The sequence below is a fragment of the Sus scrofa genome, chromosome 13 (assembly GCF_000003025.6).
Source record: "Sus scrofa isolate TJ Tabasco breed Duroc chromosome 13, Sscrofa11.1, whole genome shotgun sequence".
In the NCBI taxonomy this organism is placed as follows: Eukaryota; Metazoa; Chordata; class Mammalia; order Artiodactyla; family Suidae; genus Sus; species Sus scrofa.
The window spans coordinates 51,736,228-51,754,724 of record NC_010455.5 but is presented as its reverse complement, the minus strand read 5'-3'; the positions used below and the strand labels follow the sequence as shown (position 1 = coordinate 51,754,724).

The following is an 18,497-nucleotide window of genomic DNA, read 5'->3' as shown; positions in this document are numbered from 1 at the left end:
GGTGGTGCAATTTATATGATGCAATGTGAATAGCACATTTTATCAGTCAAGAGTTTAATCAGAGAAGCAGAACCACTAGGAGGTTTATATACTAAGGGTTCTCTTACAAGGATTTGACCTTATACAAGTTGAGAAGTTGATTAGTCTCTATAAAGCTGTCATTTTCATTTCTGATGCTAGAGTTTCAGGTTGGCAGAGCAAGGCATCAGGAAGACAAGAAGGCATGGAAAGTAGAGGATAGAAAGGGTAAACTGATAGCCATGTGCTTGAGCTGGAACTCATCACTTTGGATTGGAAACTGTGTTGGTTCTCACTACCTCCAGCCCTGATGAAATGGATATCCTATAGGAGAAGCTGGTGCCCTTCACCATGAAGTTCAGTACACAATCAATCCAGGAGATGCAGAAGCCGAAGGAGGATGCAGGGTAAGACGGAAAAGTTGCAGACTGACTGCTGCTCATACCAAGATGTGAGCCAGCAGATAAAGAACAATATGCAGAATTATAAAAGTGGCTACCCCAATCTTCCTAGCATAAAAAACAATATAGCTGCTGCTATACTTATGTCTTTTAAATCTCCTGCAAAAAAATATCTTTTGCAGCCCACCCTAGTTGGGAATATATGAGGAAAGGAATTCCAGGAAACAGTTCAGACTAGGTAAGTTGCCATATCATGGACCCTAAATTTGTGTAGTATATGACCTGGGCAACAAATATGCTAGTTTGAAGGCATAAACCAAGAAACCACAGTAACATTCCCTCTGTGACAAGGGCTGAAAAGAGGAAGTACCTGATTATGTAAGAGACTACTGTAGTGACAACATGCAGTCACATTAGAGCAAGTGACAATTGAAAGAAATGAATTGATAGTGTTGAAAAATGTCTCTTTCTATGGTGTTAAGACCAATGAAGCATTCTGGAAATGTCCATTCTGCCACTTATGAGTGTGAAATGAACACATTCATAATGACTTTGCTTCTTTCCACCTTTTCCAATAACAAAAAGATCTTGGGGGCAATCTTACTTTGTTCATAATTTCAAGATTTCTGAGAAAAAAGACAGCTTTTCTTTTTCTTGTATCATATGCATCTTGGAGGAGATTTACCATTCAAGAAAAAAGATCTACTTATTTATTAAAAGAAAAAAAAGAAAATGAGATTTTCAATCTAATGTGTTGAAGGAGAAGTTTCCTCTTTTATCATCTATGCCTTACCCCTTTCCCATATTCAACCTTTTTTTTTTTTTTCTTTTTTGGCCACCCTGTCAGGAATCAGATCTGAGCTGCAGTTGCAACCTACACTGCAGCTGTGGCAGTGATGGATACTTGAACCCACTGTGCTGGGCCAGGGATGAAACCTACATTTTGGTGCTACAGATGCCTCTGATCTCCTTGTGTCGGAGTGGGAACTGCTCAACTGCTTATATTTTTTAATCTCTATCCACTACAATTTTCTCATGTCTTCTCCAAGAAAACTCATTTTTTCTACTGAAATTTGTACAACATTAACAATTGTGTATTCTTAGATCACTGTGGCTTACCTATGTAGGTCCTGTGTGGTTTTAACTTTATTAAGTTCATAATTTAGGGATATACTGATATCCTTTTCCAATTAGTCTCTACAACTCTTCAAAGAATTGTTTTATCTCAATAACATCAAATAAAACAGCTTACAATTTTTTATTTGCTTTTTAGTCCTTTAAAGGATACAAAGACATCATTTGTGAATAGCTGATCAAATGTTAGAATTTCTCTTTGAATCCAAAAGTCCTGTTAAACTGAAATTGTATTTGAAGTTCAATTTATTTAAATGTCCTGCTTTAAGACTGACCCATGAGAGGTGGTCTGGAGAAAAGACTGATCAAGATAACATTTTCTCTTTCTCTGCAGGGTTAAAAAAAAAAAAAAAAAAGAAAAGAAAAAAGGTATATCTCACTGATGTAGGTAAAAAGCCAAGTACTCTGTGAAAGAAATTATGGTTGTCCATTCTACTTGGCAAAGGACATCTTGGAACTAAAAATGCTAAGACATATCCAAGATGACAAAAAAACTTGACCATGAGGAGGCTCAAGCAGAAGTAATATAACTATATGTAGTCAAGAAATGCCTCCCCCCACCAAGAATGAGACATCTCCAGGTGTTAACATTTTAGAGTAAATTTTAATGACATATTGTATTGATTAAAGAGAACTTTGTTTTAAGCATCATCATACTTTCATCACTAATATTTATGAGTTTACATAATTATTAAGGGTTTAGCAAAAGCTACTGCAATGTAAGAATCCAATAAATCAATTCCTTCTCATTAATAAATAATTTTAAAGTAATTTCAAATACAAACTCAGTAAGTAGCATTTTATACTGCTATAATCACTATCATTCAAATATTTCAAAATATCTAGGTTTTGAGTGAGAAAGCAAGGTTGATATTTCTACAATTTATTTTTAAAATAAATCGTACTAAGTATTTTAAATGTACTAATAGTTCAAATATCTTTAAAAAATAATAGTGCACATTTATAGGAAGACAGTATGCCTATTCATTTATTTCTTCAATACAATTTTGAGAGGGTAAGGGGCACTATCTAGTCTTATGGTCTTGAATTTTGTAAGCCATCTTTTTTTTCCTCATTAGAGGGTTTCCCAGCAGATATTCATTAAGCAAAGACCTCACAGTAGTCAAATATAAAACCAAGATAGTCGTAAACTCCCTTTGGGTGTCAACTAGTCTCTTAAAGGTAAAGTTATATATTCCAGGATAAAATTAATTTACAAGGGAATAAACACTATTTTTAAAAGTGTATTTTCTAATCATAGTTTTATTTTAGAGTTTTTCTCACCTTCCCCTCAAATTTTTTTTTTTTTTTTTGGCTTTTTAGGGCCACACTCACGGCATATGGAGATTCCTAGGCTAGTGATCAAATCACAGCTATAGCTACTGGCCTGCGCCACAGCCACAGCAACATCAGATCTGAGTCACATCTGCGAACTACAATGCAGCTCATGGCAAGGCTGGATCCTTAACCCATTGAGTGAAGCCAGGGATCAAACATGCAACCTCATGGCAATGTAATGGCAGCAGATTCATTTCTGCTGCACCATAATGGGAACTCCTCCCCTTAATTTTTTTTTTTTAATTTGATAAATACTAAACACAAACAAAAAGTAAAATCATAAGACTTGTACATAAGTCTTTACTTATATAATTGCTGTAACAGGAAATCACTCAAACATCCACCAGCAGGTGAATGGATAAATAAATTGTGGTATGCCCATATAGCAGTATACAATGAAAGTACACTACTGACAAAACAATATGGATGAATCTCAAGATATATATATATAATTTTTTGTTTAAAAATTTAGCAAAATATATAAATATATATACTTTATGATTCCATTGATATCTAATTCTTAAAAATGTAAACTAATCTATAGAGAATGATAAAAAGAGGATTAGTGTTTGTTTGTCTGAGAATGGGATTGGAGAGAAGTTGGGATTACCAAGGGATGAAGAAATTTTTGGAGTGATAGAGATGCTTATTATCTTGATTATAGTAATTATTTATTGGGTATATACATATGTCAAAGTGTATCAAATGGCATGCTTTAAATATGTGTCATTTTTTGTATTTCAATTATACCTCAATAAAGTTTAAAAAAATGAGTCACTCAAAATAAATAAAATTTCTAAGAGTTTTTACTGTAAGTTGCACTTCTTTTCCAAGCTCTTTACATTCATTAACATTTAAGCCCTCACACCCAACAACTCCAAAGTAGATTCCATAATTATTATCTCTACTTTAAAAGTGAAGAAGCTGGAACAAATAAGTTGCCGACTTTTTGCTCTCCCCCGATTGCTCAATTATTCTACTTTCTCACAACCCAAACAGGCCACCCTAGATGACTTATACAACCCTCGGCTGACTTAAGTTGCTAAACCCTAATGATTAGATCCCAATTTCACATTGAGTGAGAGAGGATATTGTATTGACCAGCTTGAATCACCTATTTCTGATGCCAACAGTGATGGCATAGGAACAAGGTGCTAGCCCTACCTTTGTGAGTAATGGTGGTCATTATCTAAGAAGAAAGCAACTCTACAGAGACCCCCCTAAATAGCACTTCTAAATGTTGACTATACTGGCAAACTCATTTTTAGAGAATTTAGGAGAGCAGAGGCAATAGAAGTATAGAGTAATGCTATGTGTTCAGATCAACAAAACATTAAGAGTATAGTTGATTTAGAGTGTTGTGTCAATGTTGTGCTGTACAGGATAGTTGTTTTTATTTCTCTATAACTGATATTAACTTAGCATTGGTGCTCACATTTCTGCTGGTAGTGGAAAACAAACTTACAAAGTCAAGTTAATTCAATCTCAGCTTCAAAGAGAGGTTTTCTGGCTATATACAATCCTCTCTTAAATTCCCCCAGGATAGCAAATCTAGTATAAACCTCTGTCATCGCTTATCTTCACTTAGAGCTTTTGGTATCATCTCTTTCCCCATTTTCTTCTTCCAAACGTGATAACTCCTCCATTGCCTCTATCTTGGATTGTTTACTAAGCAGCAACCACTAATAGCATCTCTCACTGAGGCCAAGAGCCTTGTTTCTGTTTACTGACCCTCACCACTTCTCTCAAACTTGCAGTAAGTTTGGAATTGTCCACAAGTGTTCTCAAAATACCCCTATTATGGAAATACTCAAATCTTCAACCAAGTCTTTCCATATGTTATTGATACATCATGATCGGTGCAGAGATTTTTCCCTAAGTCTTGAAACTTACTGAAGTATTTCTAGGAAACTGGGCAAAGACCTATTCTGCCTTAGCAATTCCCAGATTATCCAGGGATCCTATTGTCCCAATCTTTTAAGAATTATCTAAAACAATAATGCATCAAGTTCCTACTTAATGAACATTCAGCATCTAAACGATAGTCACACATCCCCTTCAAATTCCCTTCCTACTCACTTGTCAAATTTTAATTTGGTGGGGTGATTAGCTCAAACACTACTTTTAAGCAATTTTGCAGTCTTACCTAACATATGATTTATGGTTTAAATGTTACCTCAGTTCTTTGATACTTATCATAAAAAAGGACTTGCTTTCAAAATGACTGATTCTTCTATGAACTTTTAAAAAGTGAAATTCGAATTTCAAGAATGAGCCACCCTTTGTTCTAGGCTCATCTCTCTGCACCAGGGGATGGTGAAAACTTTCTCTGATGTTTGACTGATTGGAAGGGTAAGGGTAAAGGAATTGTTAAATATTTCTTTTGCTTTTGGTCTCTATGGAATAAATGACACTGGACTTTAATGTCTTCGTAGATAGTTATAAAACCAGACAAAGTAAGTGAGGAAGCTGTTTTTAAGTATTTGACGATAGGCAGAATGGTCCTATGATTCTTAAGAGTAGAGAAACATTAAAGATGAGCTACATATTTTCTCCAGCTCTTGACGCGGCAGTCCTTTCCCTACCACAGGACAAATTAGGTGGAGCCCAAATAAAGTAGCAGATTTGCGGAGCTAAAGAGGCAAAAACTGGGAGTTCCCATCATGGCTCAGTGGTTAACAAATCCGACTAGGAACCATGAGGTTGCGGGTTCCATCCCTGGCCTTGCTCAGTGGGTTAAGGATCCGGTGTTGCCATGAGCTGTGTTGTAGGTTGCAGACGCGGCTCGGATCCCGCATTGGTGTGGTTCTGGCATAGACTGGTGGCTATAGTTCCGATTAGACCCCTAGCCTGGGAACCTCCATATGCCATGGAGCAGCCCTAGCAAAGGCAAAAAGACAAAAAAAAAAAAAAAAAAAAAAGAGAGAGAGAGAGACAAAAACTGGGGTTTGGGATATGGAAGTGGCCAGAATGTCCAGCATAGGAGTCTGGAGAAAAGGGAGCTGTACAAAGTAGGTAAGGGGAAAAGTTTACCCTAGCAGTCTTGGTCAGAGATTGAGTTATGCATGCATAGGCTGAGATTTGAAATAGCTTGCAAAATGTAGCTTCTGTAGAACTAAGCACTGAATGTGTGTACCAGGGTTAATACAGTGCTAGAACACACAATGGTTACTCTGATCCAATTAGACAGGAGGAATCTCAATGAGCACTTTGGGCATTCAGTTGAGATTTCACAAAGGACATGCCTTGGCCATAATCACCAGATCTTTTAGCACAAGCAACTTTGAAAGACTAAGAAAAAAACTGAAATTGACTCAACCCTAAGAAGAAAAAACCAAGCCCAAAAGGATCCAAAGGATACATCAGCAATTGACCTGTTTGCTAGAAGAACAAAATTCAATACTTTTTTAAAGACTGCAGCATTGTTCAGACACTCCATAATGTATTATCCAAAATATACACTATAAATAAAAAATTATTAGACATTTGAATAACCAAAAAAGCAAACAGTCAATAGAAGATCCAGATGTTGGAATTACCAGAAAATGACTTTAACCTAGATATAATAAATATAATCAAGAAATTAAAGGAAAGAAATGGTGATAATAAATGAAAGTTGAGGAGTTCCCATTGTGGCTCAGTGGTTAACGAATCAGATTAGGAACCATGAGGTTGTGGGTTAGATCCCTGGCCTTGCTCAGTGAGTTAAGGATCTGGCGTTGCCGTGAGCTGTGGTGTAGGTTGCAGATGTGGCTCGGATCCCGCATTGCTGTGTCTCTGGTGTAGGCCGGTGGCTACAGCTCCGATTAGACCCCTAGCCTGGGAACCTCCATATGCTGTGGGAGCAGCCCTAGAAAAGGCAAAAAGACAAAAAAAAAAAAAAAAAAAGTTGAGCATTATCAGCAAAGAAATAGGGACCACTAGAAAGAACCAAATATAATGTAAATTTTAGAACTGAAAGTATATCTAAAATGAAAAATATATAATATTATCTTAGTAGTTAATTGAGGACTGTAGAAGAAAGGTCTAGTGACATGAAAAATAAATCTACAAAGATTATTCAATCTTAAGAATAGAAATAAGAGGATGGGAAAAAATGAGCTGAGCCTCTGTGACCTTGGTGAAAATATTAAGTGGTCTAACATGTAATTAGAATGTTAGAGGAAGAGAAGAGAGAGAAGGGGACAGAAAAAATATTTGAAGAAAAAAATGACCCCAAATGTCCTGAGCTTGATGAAAAACATCAACTTTCAGAATCTAAAATCTCAATAAAATCTGAGGAAATATTTATTTATTTATTTATTTATTTATTTAGTTATTTATTTATTTATTTTTAGGGCTACACCCATGTCATAATGGAAGTTCCCAGGCTAGGGGTCGAATCAGAGCTGCAGCTGCCAGCCTACACAACAGCCACAGCAGTACCAGATTTGAGCCATGTCAGTGATTTACACCGCAGCTCATGGCAACACCAGATCCTTAACCCAGTGAGTGAGGTCAGGGACTGAATCCGCATTCTAATGGATACTAGTCAGGTTCTTAACTCCCTGAACCACAACAAGAATTCCAAAAAAATAAAATAAAATAACTATACTTAACACATTATGGACAAGCTGCTGAAAATCAAATATTTTAAAAAATTAAAATGACCACAGAGGGGGAAATGCATGTTTGATATAGCAGGACAATGATAGGAATGATGTTAAAATTAAAAGGAAGGAAGGATGGGGGGGCGCAGGGAACTGGCAAACAAGAAATCTATATCCAGAGTCAATATTTTCATAAATGAGATTGAACTCAACACATTTTTAGATAAACAAAAACTGAAAGAGTTTGGCACCAGCAGACCTGAACTTTAAGAAATGACAAAGTTCTTTATGCTGAAGAAGAAAGAAATGAATTAAAATTTAGGTCTATTAGAAAGAATTGAAGAGAACCAGAAATGGCAACTATGTAGGCAACCATCTAATTTTTTTCTTTTTTTCCTTCTCCTAATTTTTTTAAAAGACAATTCACTGTGAAAATACTCACACGCACACACACTGAACAGTGCCTATCAGATTATAACATTTGTAGATGTACAGTAGACAAAAATAATAGTACAAAGTAGAGAGTTTGTAAATGGAATTATATAGGTATATTACTTTATATTACATAAATAAATATAGAAATATATTACTTTATATTACTATAAAGTTAAACTACAATTAACACGAAATGGAACAATATTTATACCTAGTGGGCTTATTAAGTTAAAGGATATATATTGCAATCCTGAGGAAACAAAAATCTTCATAACACACTAGCAAGTGTCATTCACATATTTATTCTTATATCTTTTCTCAATCCCAACAAGGTCTCTGTCAGTAAAAGAAGCTCTGTGAGATGTAAAAATAATTTGGTCAAGATAGATAGCTTTTTTTGATGGTTGGGCATGAAACAAGGATAAAACAATGTATTTTATATCCCTGAGTGTTATTTCTTAAACCTAAACTTTTGGTGACATCTAACATTTAATAAATCCTTGAATTAGGATGCCTTGTGATGCTAGCTTTCCTCTGAGAAAGCCGTGTTACAAACAAGGAATTTTCTTCTTGTTTTATTTACCTTTGCCTTTCATACTGCTTTATACCAATGTGTATTTACCCCATGAGTGTTTTTGTATCAAGGCCATACAATCTCAAAGAGAATTTTAAAATGTAAAATTTCTTAAAAAAATCTTTTTGTAATGGTCATTAGAATAGCTACTGCAAACATTTTAATGAACTCTCCTAAATCATAAATAATTAGATAAATAATATAGAGATTCCATTCTGTAACAGAAAACATACTTTCAAAGGAGAAGTACATGCCTTATACCATTTCCATTTGGATCCAATCCACTATTCCTTCAGAAAGATCTACTCTGCAATAGTCCTCAAATCCTATAAGCTAAGTTGGTAACTGCTCTACACGCTGATTGATACCATATTGTGCTTTACACATATAATTTCACCGTTATACAAACAATGGCAAGGGACAACGTAATGATTTTAGAGACAGTCACAAAAGAGTAATATGATAGCACATAATGTTTGTTAAAAAGGGCTCTAGCTTCACACATTCAATTTTATTTTAACAAAAACAAGAACATTAATATACGATGATCTTGCAGGGGGGTTGGAGGATTTATTTATTTATTTATTTTTAGCAAAGATTGTCTTATCCTGGGTAGTTTGTCCCCAAATATTCTATCTCTGGATAAGATTTTGATTGGAAACTAGAATATTGCTGCACAAGTCAAAATGAAAGAATGCAACTATACAATAAGAGTACATTCCAACTATCTCCTTTTAGAAGAGAAAACTAAAACAGAATTTAACAAGAAACTCTAAGCGTTGAAACCATATTCCTGGGTCTGAATTCTTTAGCTCGTTATTTAAAATGAGCACAACAAACATCATTTGGAAAGGGGATTCTTTTTAAAATGTATTCATTCTCCTTGGAGCTTAGTCAGAACAGTCTGACTTCTGAGGTGGCTAGTTTCTTCTGAGCTTCATTTTAGATCATCTATTTTCATGTCTGCTCTGCCTGGGATCCACCAGACTTAATATCTCTTTATTTTCTATCATCAACTGTGGTTTATTTCATTCATCCAAACAAGAGACTAGACTCCAACCCAAACCAGATTTCATCGCCATCACTCAAATGGAGAATTTTGTGGTACATCTCTAGGTGAGTGAATGAATAATTTAAAGGTTGGCTTAGCACTGAATACCCTTAACTTAATGTCCAACCCACATGGATATTAGTGATATATAGCTGATTCAAGGTAAAGTACTTGGTGCTTATTGTTATCATCTTCACTGGTGAAATAGATGAAAAAAATCAAATATGATGCTTATTAATATCTATCATTCTCATTTAAAAGATTGCTAATTCAAAGATAGGATAAAAATTTAAAATGAGTTCTCTAGCTTTGAAAAATGGTGCTCTTTAAAATGAAAAAAATTTTCCATATAGAAAATTCAAATAATGTCACACACTCTTCAAGACAAAAGCCAATTCAAAGGGCAAGAGTGAAATCAAAGGGCAGTGAAACTCTAAGTAGAGACAACTGATAAAATAAATCAAGAGAACAATTTTAACTGTGAGGATATGTGTAACACATATCAGCCAAAGTTGGAAAATACTTCCAAATTAGAAATGAATTTTATCTTCATAAATTTCCCTCCTCAGAACTATGCTCCCCAAGGATTTTAAAGTGTGCAATTTACTTAACAATGGGCCTCACATAACTCTATCACGGTAATTGCAAAAGTAAAACAAGCAGAAACTATATATAAATCAAAAATAATCAAAGAATAAACCACAATCAGAATAATCCATAATCTCCAAAGTAAAAAATGTTGAGTTATAAGTCGCTCTTGGCACAGATAATTAGAAACTGGTTAGTGGAACATAAATAAAATATGTGAAAACAAGCACAGAATATAAGAAAAGGCTTCATCACCACACGCTCCAAGTAAGAATGGGGTCTTCTGTCTTAGAAACTGCATGGATGAGAGGTTATATGATTTGTAAACTTATAGAGATCTAAAACGATTTGAATCTTTTTAAAAAATGGTTTCTGTTGAGGAAAAATGTTAATTATCATGTGGTCTAAAATTAAAATACAACTGAAAACAAAGCAGGAAGAATAATATGTTCAGCCATGTTTGTGGCTCACTCATTCACTCCAAAACACCTGACCATTTCTTCTCATCTAGACAATATTTGCACCATCAATTTCCTTTAGGTCCAATGATGTCACCACTCATTGTTTTAAGATCACTGTGATTGTTAGGTACCAAAACATATTTCCAGCCCCACTAACACATAAAATTTAGATAATTTGCTTTTCCAAAAGGCAATGCCCAAACTATTAAGGGAATTAGAGTAGGTCTTAAAATTTATGATGAAGGGATATAAAATGCTATATGTAACTACAGAAAAGAAAAAAACCTAAAGAACTTCGTAATCAGGTGTATCCTAGACTTTGGACAAAAGGAAAAAACCTTATCGGGTTTTCTATAGCGCGTGTTGTTTATCCAACTATTGTTAATCTATAGGTGGTCATGTCATACACTGAGCAAGAAGCATCAAATGCAGAGAGAGGTTGAGACCTAGGGGTGGAGGCTTGTCAGAAATACAGGTAATCTCATCAGAAAGATAAGACAGGTTACACAAGGCCACAATGGAGATGATTATGTCAGAAGTCCCAAATGGGATCAGAGAAAGGGAGTGATCATTTCTAGATGAGCAGGTCGAGAAGGCTTTAAGGTGGGAGGGAGCTGAGATTTTGAGGAAACTTTCTGAAATGTTAATGACAGAAGGAGGTAAATTCAAGAAACAGCAGCATTACGATTAGGTAGAGGAAAAGGTTAGGCACCTTGGAGAAATCTTAAAACTCTAAGCCACAGTTTGAAAATTATGTTATAGAATCTGACCCATCAAGGTCTTCCTTGGCTGTTTAAGGAATCTGGAATTTATCTTTCGCTCCCAGTTTCATTGTTTTTAAAAGCACTTGGAGCTCCTGTTGCAGCACAGCGGAAGTGAATTGGATGAGTATCCATGAGGACACGGGTTTGATCCCTCACCTTGATCAGTGGGTTAAGGATCCAGCATTGCCATGAACTGTGGGGTGGGTCACAGATGCGACAGATCCCAAATTGCTGTGGCTGCGGTGTAGGCCGGCGGCTGCAGCTCTGAATCAACCCCTAGCCTGGCAACTTCCATATGCTGTGGGTGCGGCCCTCAAAAAGGAAAAAATACAGTACTTTGATCAGCCAATTTGGGTATGAAACTAGGAGCAAAGTACAACAAGAAATGAAGCTGGGAAAAGAGGTGAAATGGATACAAGGCAGTAAGATAGCAGACAGTTGTCCAGGTAAAGACACTAGAAGAGGTAAACTATTTTGTGCCAAAAAATAAGGATTATTTTTTATGATGAAAAAACCCCAACATTTAGGGATGTTGGGCCATTTATTATTATGCATACCTAAGGTTATGTTTTTGTTGTTAATCTTCTATTGAAAACAGTGTTATTATCTCTGCCTAAGAATCTAGTGACAAATCCTCTTTGGAATGTTATTTCAAATTCTTTTTGGAATATCTGCAGACTCTCAAAAGAACTCGAAATGTTTTCTTGTTGCCTATAAAACGTTAGAAAAACGTGCTTTTCAAAACAGCAGCTGCAGGGTGAAGTTCTGAAAAATAAACCCTTTGAGGTTTCCCTTCCTTTTCTTTGAACCCAAATAGCCTCCATATATTTTTCAATCTATGTTTTCTCCATCCTTAAATATTAGTCGTAAGTGACGAATAGCAGGAAGGGGACTGGAGAAACTCCGTCAATTTGAAAAGAGTTCATTTATTTGACTCTGTTTTGCAGAATGTCATTTTAAATAAGCGCTAGCCTGGAAAAGGTTTTTATTGTTTTGAACCACAGGCTTTATATTACCTTTAGAAAAAAAAAAAAAAAAAAAAAAAACTCTCAGCCGCAAGTTGGATGCTTCTGGCAGCAAGACAAATCTAGCACCACCCAGGGAGGGAGTGTATTTGCTTCTTCGCTCACTTCTGGCAGGGCAGAGGAATGCTGGACATCGAGAGACAACAAGGGAGGCTGCCCAGAGCATCACCACCCTGCTCCTTCATCCCCTGCCTTAGGCCTCCTCCCTTGGGAACACACAGGTAAGTACCTCGAGGTGGTGAGGCCAGTGGAGCATCCTAGCTCCCTGCGACCGACCAAGTCCCAGAAGTTAAGAACAATGCACTGAGAATGCAAAAATAGATCTCAACACCTTCAGGAAGCTCATCGTGGCCTGGCTGAGGTCATGAGGTTTTCATTCTACCCAGCACATTGCTGGAAAGGTCCTTTTGGCTTTATTAGTATTTCTATCTTTGTACACCACTCTGCAGCAGGTTTTCCTATAGAATATTAAGAAAAACATGAAAACAGCCATTGAATTTTTTTTTAACTCAGTGGCTAATTGTTCATTGGTTATTATTTCATATTCAGAAATAAGAGTTTACAGCAATCTTGACTGCTGAAAGTGAAATATCTAGTTTCCTTTTCAATGCTAATGTTTTAAAAATACTACAAATCGTATTACATTTTAAAATGTAAGACTTAACATTAGACAGGGAGCTGAAAAACTACAGAGATAAAACGTTCCTATAATATGGCAGTCGTCTCTAAATATAAGGCTCAATGTTATAAATTTGGGTTCTTAATGAATTTTTTATATCACCAATTCTGTTTCCACTTAGATGTCAGAAACTGAGCTGGAAAAGATAAAAGTCAGAACAGCTGAGCATTTTGAAAATGATAAAAATAACATTTCTTGGTTGAAGGAAGGTAAGTCCTCTTGCTGTTGATTTTCTATAAATGTTCGAAAATATGCTTTTGTTTATAAGCAGAAAAATAGGGTGACAGAAAGAGAGAAAATGCCCAGGCAGTTCAAATGATATTAGTACTTGTGATTTTCTTTTTCCTTTTCTTCCTCTTTTTTTTGGCCTAAGTGGTAGTTTGAGGGTATTTAGTATTAAAATGCTTTCTGTACTCTTTAGCTTGCAGGGCACAAGGATGGTTTTATTGGTAAGAGAATATACATATTCAACTTAGATACACATTGCCTGTGAGTTTCTTGTGTTGGAGAATTTTCTCCTTTGTAGCCAGGAAGACAAAATAATTTGAGGACAAGTGTTTTTCAAATAATAATCACAGAAAGGAATGCATGCTGTAGGAAGTCATGTCTACAAATAGAATTGCCATTCACTGCAATTACAAGAGGCCACCTTCCCAGGGGAGAACGCTGTCAGCCACAAGCACGGCAGGCGTAAGATGGTTGCTTGAAATACACACACAAATCAATACGTCCTCTTCAGGAGGAGTATAAATTCATGCACTTTCAAAAATATGTATAAACTCATGATCTTTTACTAGAAGGTTGGGTTTCATAATCTTTTCTTTTATGAATATCTTTAATGTCTCTTAAAGGAAACTGATTTATTACCTAAATAGCTAAGTTGTGTCTTTTATGCCGTTGCATGAATTTATATCATCATAATGGCATCTTAAGCAGTTGCCATGCCTCAAAATTGTTTTCTAAAGTCACGGGAGACTTGAATATATACGTCCAGTAAGTTCTTCAATACCCAAATCACAATTACCATGATCTCTAACACAAAGACAGTGTGCACTGGTGATTATGCTGAATCATCCTAACAACCCTATGAAGCATTAATGATTCCACATTTTCAGGTGAGAAAATAGAGTCTCAAAGACTTTAAGTAAATTGCTTACAATTACAAAATTAAGAAGTGATAGAGCTGGGATTTGATCCCAGGCATTGTGACTCCACAGCACATAGATTTAACTACCACCTTAACACTGTGTTGCAGAGGAAAGATGCTGAAGTTACTTGTCAGGACACAATCTGTGCTCCAAAAGTTTTCCTAAAGTGTTTAAATCAACGCCTCCCCCTTCACATATACCCTACCATCCACTCTTTTCCTGTTCTACCCCCACGGTCATTTTAAGATGTTCACTTTTTTAAACAAAATCATTTCTTCTACCCTGCAGCCCTGCAATAAAATTTAATTGCTGGAGCTCATCTTTACCAAAGACTTTATTTCAGGATAAAAGTTGCTACAGACATGAAGCAGTCTCAGAATCTTTTCCTTCAAAATTCCACTGAGCTAACATATTCTCTAATTTCTTTTTCTTAATCTTTTAAGTAGAATCTTAAAAAAAAAAAAAAAAGAATACAATGTAGAAATAAAAACACTGAACTTGGGCCAAAGATCCCCCTGTGCTTTCTCTGTGAAAACTGAATTCATCAAAATAGAGGTGTTCTTCACTGTTATTTATAGTTAAGTTTATCTTATTTCTTTGAGCTTTATAGCTGTCTCATAGAGAAATAATGATGAAATTGATAGACCTGAAGAATTGTTTCCTGAAGAATTTCCTTTTTAAAAAAGTATCTTCATTAACTACAATTTACGATTAAATTCTTGTAATCTACAAAATCTAATTTCCCAGGTGACCTGTTTTATCCTACTTGGACACTTCATTTAAGCCACACTCGAATTATGTTTATCGTATTTCATAAAAGGCCAGATGCTAGATGACAACATCTTAATTGAGAATTATCAGGATGAGTTAGTTTTTGAACATAAATGTCTTTTTTAATGTTAAGAAAAAGCATATGTGTTGGCTATTAAAAAAAAAAAGGCAAGCTGGTGTGATAGAGAGAACAGAGGATTTGAAGACAGGCAAGTTAAATTTTAAAATTTCAGCTCACCTACTTACTAGCTGTGTGACTGGGCCTTGTTACTTTGCCTCTCTCATCTTCAGATTCCCTAGTCAGGGACTGTAACACCTGCCTTGGGAAACCATGGGGACCATATTTCATTATTTTGTGTCTTTTTCCCTCTCTAATACAATGTTTTTTGAGATCCTCATTCACACTTTGAATGTGTGTGAATTTGCACGGGTACCAGCACTGTATATTTTTACAGCATTGTTTTACAGAGGTGAAAAGGCAGTTTATTTGGGATCTTGCAATTTGGGAAATCTCAGATTCCGGAGGAACCCAGAAGAGTGCCTTATCAGAGGAAAATGGGAAGAAGGAGGAAGTTCACGCAGGCTTAGACCAGTAGTTTACCAAAGATCTGCATTGAAAGGTAAATTTGTTCCATATATACAATTGGGTTATCAAGCACATCTTATCCCTTACAGAGAAAAGTAGGATTTCCTCAATCCAGAAAAAAATCCACTTCTCAGCATTATCCATTCCTTTTGACAACTTAGCAAATATTCAGCAATTTTATCCTTGAGTGTTCAGCCAAAGTTTCAGCAAACATGTAGTCCTTTCTGCGCTCCCAGTTATTCCCGCCATTGTCTCTTTCTTTGGTCCCTACAGCCATTTGCTGTGCAATAGTATTGTCCATTTTACAGATTAAAGGACTTAGGTTCAGAGAGATAGGATTTTGCACAAACCCTTCAGCTGTTAAATGGCAAATTGAATCCCGAATCTAAGTCTTCCAGTTCCAAATTGTGTTCTTTGCCTTAAACATTATGTCACGGTGCCTTCTTCAATAGTTATCAATCAGTCTTCAAAATTTATTAAACCCTCTCCTCCTTAAAGAAGAAAAAGAAATAGAGTCATCCCTTGGTATCTGCAGGGAAATTTGTTCTAGGATGCACTATGGATACCAGAATCCAGGATGCTCAAGTCACTTATATAAAGTGGCATGGGGCAGTCAGCCCTCTGTATCCACAGAGGCAGAACTCATGGATAAGGAGGGCCAACCATAGAGATTTGAATGTTGTTTAAAAGGTTTTTTTGGGTTTGGGGGGTTTTTTAAATGAATGACAAAAGAAATTCCTTCTCACATCACAGTGTTTCTTACCTCCCTCTGCAACTCTGGCTGACTACTGCCCACTGTTAAAATGTAGGGAATCACAGCAATGGCTGAATAGGTTGGAGCAAGTATACACTGTGATAATCTACATAAACCACTAATCACAGTGCCTGATCTCAGAGACAGCATGGACAAATAAGAGCACCGTCACTGTTAACCTGAGTACTGATGTCCTTTCTAAAGTTGCATCTTCAAATATTCAATCAACTTGTCCAATTCGATTTAACATTTATTAATAGTTGTGTGACTGGAGACAAGGCATGAACATGACAGAGAACAACTGTTAAAAAAAAAAAAAGGAAAGAACGAAAAAGAAAAGAAAGAAAGAAACACAGTCCTGAAATCAAGAATTTTATCTCATTGTCCTGCTTTTGCCTGAAAGAGGTTCTTATATATCTTCTGCTTTCTCTCCTCCAGACCAGGGCATGATGGCTTCAACAATGATGTCAAAGAACAGATTAGGGCAACATCCAGAGCTTTTGTTAACAATTAGAGTAAATAATGTTTAAGAATCACCCTCAATAAACCCGAAAATGCACTCAGTAAAATTAACTGAATCCTATTTTACCTTATATCAAACTACCAAGCAATCTTGTACCACCATTAGTCAGTGTGCCTTTGAATTCTTGACCTCTCAAATTTTTGACTGATCACTTTCCTGGGTCTCAACTTAAGAAATTCAGGATGATGTAGATGGAGCCCAGAAATAAATGCTTAAGACCATGTAATATGAAGGAGCATTTTCAGGGTCTATACTTAGAGACAATTAGTGAAACAAAGTATGATTTTGAAATATACGCCAGGCAAGATAAGCTGTATCATGTATCTGTGGACCAAGGTGGTTTGGAAAGACAAATCTTGGAATGATCTATTTTTGCAGGTGGAGAAGGGGAGTTAAGGCTGGAAGCAAAAGCATCAGAGGCTGCATGATGCCCACTTTGGGGCTGGGAAATGGGCATTTGGGCTATGGATTAACACAAAATGTGGGGGAGGAGGGACCAATTAACTGAGTGCCAACTATAGGTTAAATAGTTGGACAAGAGTTCTAAGCTGTCACTGAAGGTCTGAGGTCAGGGACTAATATATAGAAGCACGGTTTGGGCATATAAATCTATTACTGGAGTGCAAACTGGTGGGACAGAGAGAGGAAATTTAAGGCAAAGAGGGACAGCGATGGCTGAGATGGCAATGCCTTCAGTAGCTCTGAAATGAGGACAACACGACCCATGTAAAAGTCATAACAAGGAGAAGAAGAAAATAGGCCCAAATGTGAACAACTTTATGAAGGAAAAATTGATATAACATAGAAATTGGGGGGAAAATTACAGGTGGAATAAGATGGCATGTAATACCCCATTAAGCCAGGGAGCATTCTGGGTAAGCATTTCAGTGCTTACACCTTACACCATTTGATACGGAAGAGAAACATCAAAATGAAGGCATGGAAGCCTTTAAATTGTTGCCATTTGCAGTTTAAAATCACAGCATCACCAGTGTTTGAACTGTACAAGATTTCTTAGAGTGTCTCCTAATTTTTCAGAAGTTATATTTCTGTGTGAAACCTCCAGATTTTTAAAGGTTAAGTAATAACAATAACAATAATAACAATATGAAAACACCATGCAGGACAAGTGAACCCAGGTTCTGTGAGTCTATTACAGCCCAGAGGCTACCAGTTTATAATTTCTATTATAAGAGCTTGTATTTCTTAACAAAAAATCTATTGCTATTTCCTGAAAACTGATTTTCCATAAATACTGCTGCCTATATATATATATATATATATATATATATATGATATATATATATGTTTGTATAATATAAAATATATAAACATATAAATATGATATATATTATATATTTCCTATATATACTATCTGTGCAAAATCAAAACAATTGTTTGACCTTAAAAATGTAAAATTAAGAACATTAAAATATAACAGTTTATCATTCAAAAGACTAGCTATCTTTAATTGTTTTAGAGAAGCAATCTCTTTATGAGTATAATAAATAGAAGGAAGAATAAAATTATCCATAGTTACAAGTGTGCCTTTAGTAAAGCATAAAGCATAGTTTTATAATCTTCTAACCTGGTGGTGACTGTCACATAACAGCTATACTGGGGGGGTCCAACAGGAAAAATTCATATTATGGAAAAGA

General features: G+C 35.8%; 1 protein-coding gene across 1 annotated transcript in view; it reads left to right on the top strand.

The window, feature by feature from the left end:
• MDFIC2 (MyoD family inhibitor domain containing 2) overlaps window positions 12,155-18,497 on the top strand; it is a 111,126-nt gene continuing 104,783 nt past the window's right edge. Inside the window, exons 1-2 of the mRNA XM_021069210.1 lie at window positions 12,155-12,599; window positions 13,179-13,266. Coding sequence (XP_020924869.1) covers window positions 13,179-13,266 — 88 coding nt within the window. The 5' untranslated portion in view covers window positions 12,155-12,599. The remainder of the gene's footprint in view (window positions 12,600-13,178; window positions 13,267-18,497) is intronic.